The following is an 8,463-nucleotide window of genomic DNA, read 5'->3' as shown; positions in this document are numbered from 1 at the left end:
TATGCGCGAATCCGACTGTCAAAGAGAACTTTCCCAATCTACCAAGCCACCAGAGGAGGTATATAGGAAAGCAATATCATACAAGAGAGGTAAAAGCGTTTATCTTCAAAAGTATAAATGTCATGCAAATAACGAAGCAAGCAAATCAGACGTTGTTCTCAATTCGTTAAATCCAGTCACGCGTCAAAAGAAAACTACAAAACTAGCAAAAGTATGTCAACCGCTAATTCCATAGAGAAAATTGACCCTAAACCATCTTCTACAATTAAAAATATTTCCACACAATCCGGCAATAATAATTTAAATGTCGTGCTAAAAAAAGTTCAAAAGCAACCGATAGGCCTAAGTTCAGATTCAGATATAGAAATTATCCCACCAGAAAAAATCGTTCCAAAAAAAAATTCTTCGAAAAAACTCAATACTGTAGAGTCGTGCCACATTCTAAGACTAAACTGATGCCATTTGAGGCTTATCACGGAAGAGAAGTTAATACCGCCTTCCGGAACCTAACGGAAAAACCAGCGCTTAAAAACCTCACTTGGAAGAATGTATTTAACCACAAATTACAGTTTTTAGATGGAGCAAGCACTCTCCCCAAAGTGGAGTTAAATCTAGATTGGGAGAAACGAAGCGATCTAGCGTATGCACTACAAAATTGCACATCTCCAAGAGTGTTGGAGGAGCACGAACTAGCTGAAGCGAGGTGGAACTCACACACCCTAAGGCACCAGAGTGGTTAAAGCGCCACAAGATGAGCCCTTCAGTGGTCTAAGAACGTGGCGGGGGAACGGACCCGAAGGACCCAAGGAGTTATAAGCGTTTATCTTCAAAAATAGAAAAATTATTACCACATACAAGGCAAATAAAAAAGAGATCATTGCTTAGTGAAAGCCGAGTAGAAAGGGGGAACGACGCGAAAACCCCGGGACCAATTAAAACGAAAGACCCCATAAGTAAAAGCACTGAAGAAAAATCGGGGGCCTATGAAACAAGGAAACAAACAATGAAACGGACGCAGACGGATAGTGAGGAGCGCAAGCGAAAGAAAAGACGGGTAGTAGAGAGCAGCGACGAAGAAAGCGAAGAAGAGGACGAGAACGAACGGACAAACGAGAAACGAGACGGCGAAACAACGACAACGGAAAATCTTAACAACGGAAAATCAGACTATCGAGGCGAGCGAACCATCGGGTACGGAGCAAGCGAACTTATCGAAAACCGTCGGTCAAAAGAGAACAGTTACTGAGGAAGCGACGCACCGAACGACGAGACAGCGAAAGGGAGTGGATAAGATGATCTACCGAATTGAATACAAATGAGAAACAAAAGAAAAGGACCCAGGGAGAGGGTCGGCAGGTGTGCCAATAAACTCAACTAATCTAATACTCAAAACTTTGTCATTTAAAACTAAAACTGCTGATAACAAATACTGAATGATGTTATGAGTTCGATAAATTTGTGGCTGCCCAAATGATATAGGAGTCAGTTTAAAATTATGTAAGTTTAATTAAGTTTATGTAAGTCTTCGGTCTTCTGTCTTTGGACCTGCTGCTGTGACCTTGCGATCGCTATCGTCCGGCATACGATAATATAACCAAGTGCAGTAAGATTAGGTTTTCATACCATACAGTTGCCAACTTTCCTTAATTTCAACTTTCCTTACCGAATGTTTTGGATCTTCAACAGTGTAACGCAACTTGCTATGGATGGCGACTACAAATGTTCCAAATTGAAATGAGAGAAGCTTATCGTTTTAAATTTTCTCTAACTTGGCTTTTAAATTTTCTTTACCAACAGTTCTTCGAGATCGATTAAGTGGCAGTCGGAACATTTAGGGCTTTGCCTTGGTACACGAGTATTCTTGTTCTTGGCTACACTTTTTTGCCCTTTCACTTGTTTAGTCCCTGCATTGTTTTTCAGCAATTTCAGTTAATTTTTAGTTCTTATTTGGGTTTGGTAAAAGTTTTTAAAAAGATCTTCAAATTTATAAAGAAGTATTTATGAGCCATTTTTTAAAGAAAAAGATCTTCAAATTTTTGAAGAATTGTTTTGGAGAAATTCGTTTTTAGAAATAAATTCTAAGGTGGACCATCAGAAACTATTTATCAGTGCCCATTATCCTACCCAAAGCAAAAAGTAGAAAAAATTAGGATTTTTTTTTCGTTTCTCATTTCTTGCTAGTTTTTTTCTTTGAAGGTGATTCAGGGAATGGATTTAGCTCATCTGACTATCGGAAGCAGTTTGATGCTCATTATCTAACGCTCCTGTGGATGGCCTTCTGCTCGAATCAATGAACTGATCGGTAAATGGGATTTACAAACAATTGGGCAAAAAATACATTTGATTCATTATGCTACTTTGATCAGAAAGATCAAAAATTATCATTCGTTCTTGAATTGAAAACGAGACGGATACAAAATTTGGAATTTCTGATGAAATTAACAAACCAATTATGAACGGTAAACTTTTTGGCGAAAAACGCCTTTTCTCAAACAAGATAACTGCATTGTTTGAATGTAATTTACACTGACATATGACTCATAAAACACTTGACCGTATTAATTCAAAAATAATTGAGGAGACAAAAGCAGTCAATGAGTTGTTAAATCATAAAAAAGTTCTAGGAAATAAACTGGGAATCAGCTCAAAAACACAAGACATGATTGCGCATACAAAGACAAAATAGCCAAACTAACAGGCAGGTCTCAAATTTTGCTCTAAAAGCATTTTTTTTTCTTTTGAACGCCACTTTTTTCATAGGAAGTTTTGGTTTTAGCAGTACTTGCAAAAAAACTGATGCTCAAATATTGTATAAGGAAATCATTTTTTGTAATTTCTAATGTTTTATTGGAAGCAGAAGCAGTTGTCAGATCTTCAAAATTTTAATCGTTTTAGTGAACAAAATTCTACTAGACCCAACAAAAAGTTTAAAGGTACTTTAAAAGATTAAATTTTAAATAATTTTCTAATTATCTTTAAATTTGTTGCTGGGTTGAGTACAGTTTTAACTCACTAACAATTTAAAGTGGTTAAGCTTAAAGTGGTTAAATTTCACACCCATTAAAAAGTTTAACAGTTTAGGAGAAAATGAATTTTCTTTTCTTTAAATTTGTTTTTAAACCAAATGGTTTAAAAGAGAAATTATCTTCTGCAGTGGCTGTTTTTGTAATGGTGTCTTCTTGTTGTCGATCCGAATTCATAAGAATATAGCAGTCGTCGGTGTTTTCGTAATTCATTTTTATCGTTAGTACGGCTTTCATTCAACTCGTCCAATTCGTCACCTATGGCATCGAAAAATTTAATTTTATTTAATTTTAAACGAGTGTTTCAAACAACGCATCTTAACGGATCAATTTTCTTTGAAAAGAAGTGCCAACGCTTACGTTGCTACTAATCGAGTTGTGGGTGGTTTGGATATTTTCACATCAAAATTCAATCAGCTCAAACTAAATTTTTGCATTTTTTGGAAGAGATTGTAAAAAACTAGCAGTTTACGAGACTGACAAAGAGCATAAATAGGAAAACAAAAATTTTTTTTTTGAAGATTTTGGCTGATTTTCTGAATACCTGAATAAAGGCTATCTGTTGCCTCTTTTTTTCCGTTGAATTTCACCGACAAAAGTGCCAGAACACGATTTGAAAACCTGGCCATACTTTTCCTAACAATCTTATTGTTTTCCAAACGACGCGAAAGGTAATATTGGAGTAGAAAATATTCTTTACCCTGGCCCTTTTAGATAACCCGATGAAAAACAAGTGATAACTTTTACTTGACTTAGGTTCAAATTGGCCACTGGTGTCTCCTGAGCCTTCAGTTCCAGCGGCACAAATCCATGGCTGGTCCTTTAACACATTTAAAATTGAGTCACACAGGAAAACAAAGATTGCCGTTTGCAGAGACGGACTTCATTATAACCCTAGTCGAGATCCCGCTCGAAAATTTCTCTAGATTTGAGCGATTTTTGAGCGGTTTAACTAGAAACACCGCTCAAAAACCGTTCGAACCTTGCGCAGTTTTTGAGCGTTTTCTTAATTAAACCGCTCAAAAACCGTTTATTTGAAGCAAAATTTTGAGCGAAAATGTCTAAAAAAAACACTCAAAAATTTCAAACCCTGCATAAAAATAGAAAAAAAAATCGACTCGAGAAGTAATGATTTCAAAAAATCAAAAACAAGTTATTTTTATGTGTTCAAGGCTGATCTCTGAGCAAGAAATTGGTTATTCTGAAAATCTGTGATTGAAGAATACAGAAAACTTGTTTATCGAACAACAAACAACATAGAAAATTGATAAAAATTTTACTGGAACAAATGGTGGGGCGGTTAATTGCAAATTCAGTGCTCCAATAATTAATTTTACGATTTAAAAAATGAATTGTAGATTTGTAATTTTTTAAACTATAGTGCTGTAACAAAAAAAATGCAGAATTTCAACTTAAATGGTGACTCTTTGACTGCAGTTGCACTATGCGTTGTTTGCCTTTTAACCTATGGGTTTCATTACTTGAAAAAAAAATCCACGATTTTTCAGTGTTTGGGCAAAACACTAAATGTTATAGTCAAACTGTAAATGTTAGAGTTTTTAATGGGAAACAAATGCTTGTCATTCAAAAGTTTTATTCAAATTGATTGCAACTTTTGTAGAATTTTTTGTCTGGAGATTTTTTTGTACTCGATTTTACAATTTTAACAAAATTGCATGACTAGCATTTTTTCATTGACTTAGTTTATGGAATTGTAGATTTAGCATTTTGTGTCAATGGAGGACTGTTTGAGTTTCTATGATAAAAAACCATATGTCACGTGTATGTTTGAATACTGTATGATAAAGGTTCGTGGTCAATCCGGGTTATTAAAATTCAAAACTCGTCAATAAAACGAACAGAAAACAATAACTACTTTTTATCCAAAAGAGAATACTACGTTCGGAAATACAAATTAGAAAACCAAAGAAAAAAATCAGAACAAATTAAGCGAACGCGACAAATTTTCACTTATAATTGGTGTAATTAAAACAACGGAACCATAGGTTTCGGGGAAATCCAAAGCAAGCAATCACACTTTTGTCATATACAAACTTTTCACCAAACTCACCAATTTTTACCTTTTTATAAGGTTGTTTATTTACTCTGAATCAAAAACTTTTCATTTTCATTTTTGATATCTCAAAAAACTGGCATGTAAAAGGTTGCCACAATATTTTCAGGATTTTTTAATATTAAGTATTTCAATATTAAGTAGGTCATTTTTGAATCTAACAAGAGGTAGAGCTTCATTCAATAGTTTGATTCATTAGTTGTCAGTTTTTGGATTTATTAGACTTTTTGACAAACGACCAAATGTTGACTCTGTAAATCAAAATAAGTCTATAGCTCAAGAAATTTTTGATTTTTTAAAAATAATAATTTTTTACCCTGCACATTATTTGGTGTTTGAACCAGTGGAAGTTCAACTGAGAAGTAATTCGTCTGTATGAAAATGCCCTCGGTTGCACTTCAGGAAGAGGTGGAAAGGCGAATTTGAACCCTGGATTAACCGATCCAGCGAAGGGTTGTAAGCCCCCTGGACCAAACCCCACTTCAGTTATGATATTGATACATGACCTTGGATTCCACATTGCCTGGAAATTTGCATTTTACATAATTAATGAAAAAAAATTCCATAAACAAGACAAAAAAAAATTCAAATGGGTTGAGCTACAACTTGCTACAGCAGTGATTCGGCAAATTCTCCGATAAAGTTACCATTCACAAAGCCAGGTAAAATCAACCCCTAAGTTTTGCCAATCGCAGGCCTACTTCTTAAAAAGTTGACATTTTTTATTTGTGCTTGAAACTACCCCTGTTCAATTTGTTTATAAACCCATGACAATGGTTTATAAAATGGTCTGAAAAAATGGTTCATTTTAGCCTAGCACAAGAAAACATGTTTAAATGTTGTCGCTTTGAAGATATTTGGTTTAAGGCACTCGCTCGTTGAAGTTATTTAGGAGTGAAAAAACTATTTAGGAGTGAAAAAACTATCAGAGTAAGAGAGAGAGAGAGAGAGAGAGAGAGAGAGAGAGAGAGACAGAGAGAGAGAGAGAGAGAGAGAGAGAGAGAGAGAGAGATAGATAGTCCATCCTCTCTTTGAGAAAAAAGTGTACTTACACTGATGTAGTTTAGCGGTTTGTTCATTTCGTTGTGGTAGTCAGTGAGTTTCTCAAAGTACTCTGTAGGTGTGAGGTGGAGTCTCTCCTGTCCAAATATTATGTACTTGTCAACCTGTCTGTCACAACAACGGGCTGAAAAAACAAAAAGTAGAAAAAAGTTAAGGCCATTTTAGTCAAATTTTAGATATTTTTTTGGTATTTTTGTCAAAATAGCCACTTGAGATTAAAAACAACCTTTGCAGATCTGCAAAACTTAAGAGTGCTATAATATTTTTTTCTATAAAAATTTAATATCTATTCAATGTTTTTATGCATCTAATTATGAACAAAAGATACAAATAGACTATTAGTGAACATTTGATAGGCGACCAATGATGAAATCATGTATTTTTTGTTCCGATCATTGAAAATGGGAAGAGCTTTGTAATCGGGTGTGTTTTACTTTTTTTTCTTTTTGTTTTCCACGAAAAATCAGGAACCACAAACAATCATCGGACTGGGTTGAGTGATATATCATATTTAAGCCCTTCCAGTTGAGATCCGAACCACATTTTAAAATTTCATAAATGTTTTCCCAGTGTCGAGAAAAATCGGTTTAAAATATTTGATTTTTCGCCTTATTTCAATCGTTAACCTTAGTTTACTTTGAGTATTTTTAGCGCCTTTTTGGAATCAAATTTTTCAAAAAATTCAGACAAATTTCAAAGAAAATTTTTTATTTGTTTTTTTTTTTCGTTTTTGAAAAATGTTTTTTTAGTTTGCTTATTTTAGTATTGCTGTCGAATAAACTGTACCCCAGTTTTTTAATCTGCTTTTTTTATCACACCGCGCCAAAAAAACGGCAATAAGTTGAAAAACTTCATTGTATTTGCTTTATGTGCTACTTGCACAGTAACCGGCTATCCTTGTTAGCATATGAAAAAGTTAATTGAAATCTGAAAATATTTTCAAGAATTTTCTTCATATTTGCATATATTTTGTGAAGGCAGATATCAAATGAATTTTAGAGGCCTGCGAAAAGAGGATTTCAAAAAATAGTTCCAAAAAAAGGAGCCTTTGGCAAAATTTGGCAACCAGAACTGATCTCCTCCCCCTCATTACGCTACTGTATCTTTAGGATCCTCTGTCTTTAAAAAAGATACACATCGACATCACCAACTAACCTTCCTGTTGTTCATCGTCAAAGAAGTTGATTCGTCTCCAGACATGCTGGATGTATCCCTCGAATCTAGCCTCCAATTCAGCTCTTATTAACACATTCGCCTGTTCCTCGTAGTCCAGAGAAACACTTGCTGCTATGTCGTTATGTAGTTGGGATGTGTGAATTGAAGCGTCACCGTATCCGTTCAGACAGTAGAACTGACTGAAATTTTGAAATTTGAATTACTTTACCAGCTACATATACAACGCCAAAAGCAATATATTATGCCTGGAGGGAGATCCTAAAGAGTAGTACTGCTCATCGAGTAGGATATCCTGGAGAGTAAAGAGAAGACAGCCAGCATCAACTCAACAAACAAATTAAATTAAGGGCTGAAATAAAAAACAGTTTGTAGAGGGTTGATTGTCTTTTAGGTAAATTTGAAAAAACTGTTTATAGAGTCTCAAACAACTAACTTCTGACATTTCATGTATATTAACAGGTATCAAGTCATTTTGTTTTAAATAGTTAAAAGCCGGCACAATTCTAACTGTAAGCGATCTCTGTTTAGCGGTAGTAGAAAATTTTGCCACTTTAATTAAGCCTTTCGCTTTGCTCCTGGTACATGGTCCACTTTTTTTGGAGTAAATTTGAGACAGAAAACCATTTTTTCTGTCCGATCGCAATTCCATAAACAAGTACTTAAACATCTCAAAAAAGTATAAATCAAAAACAGTAAGCAATTTGTTTTTGTCCATAATTTTTTTTAATTGACATATATCTACATTTGAAATTTAACTGAGTTTTCGGGAAACTTACTTCAAACTGGGTCTAGTTTTATAAGTAAGTTTGTAGGCTGCTGAGCAACCATAACAGAATGTTGAGTGTTTTGGCTATCGATTTTTATTTTCCTGCAGTTTGTATTTAGTCAATTAAGAAGTTTATAAGGAACTCTTCGCATACAGTTTTTCATATTGAACTGAATTGTTTTGAGCGAAAGTTTTAATTATTTTGTTAATTTTTCAGTTTGTATCTTGTTGGTCCAAAAAATCGAAAAAAAATGGAAGAATATTTGTGTATATAGTGAGTTATAACCGAAGGTCGTTAACTCATAGAGTAATTTCGGATAGGGTACACCGTCTGCTCGTCACGCTATCTTATTTTCGGTCGG

General features: G+C 34.5%; 1 protein-coding gene across 1 annotated transcript in view; it reads right to left on the bottom strand.

Moving 5' to 3' along the window:
• Positions 1-2,993: 2,993 nt before the first annotated feature.
• LOC134855584 (uncharacterized) overlaps positions 2,994-8,463 on the bottom strand; it is a 29,324-nt gene continuing 23,854 nt past the window's right edge. The window contains exons 2-6 of the mRNA XM_063872121.1: positions 7,315-7,514; positions 6,150-6,283; positions 5,414-5,620; positions 3,771-3,843; positions 2,994-3,281 (exon numbers count right to left, since the gene is read on the bottom strand). Coding sequence (XP_063728191.1) covers positions 3,142-3,281; positions 3,771-3,843; positions 5,414-5,620; positions 6,150-6,283; positions 7,315-7,514 — 754 coding nt within the window. The 3' untranslated portion in view covers positions 2,994-3,141. The remainder of the gene's footprint in view (positions 3,282-3,770; positions 3,844-5,413; positions 5,621-6,149; positions 6,284-7,314; positions 7,515-8,463) is intronic.

This window comes from Symsagittifera roscoffensis, chromosome 10, assembly GCF_963678635.1.
Source record: "Symsagittifera roscoffensis chromosome 10, txSymRosc1.1, whole genome shotgun sequence".
Classification (NCBI taxonomy): Eukaryota; Metazoa; Xenacoelomorpha; order Acoela; family Convolutidae; genus Symsagittifera; species Symsagittifera roscoffensis.
Note: the sequence above shows the minus strand (reverse complement) of the source record. Positions and strands in the feature narration are given on the sequence as shown.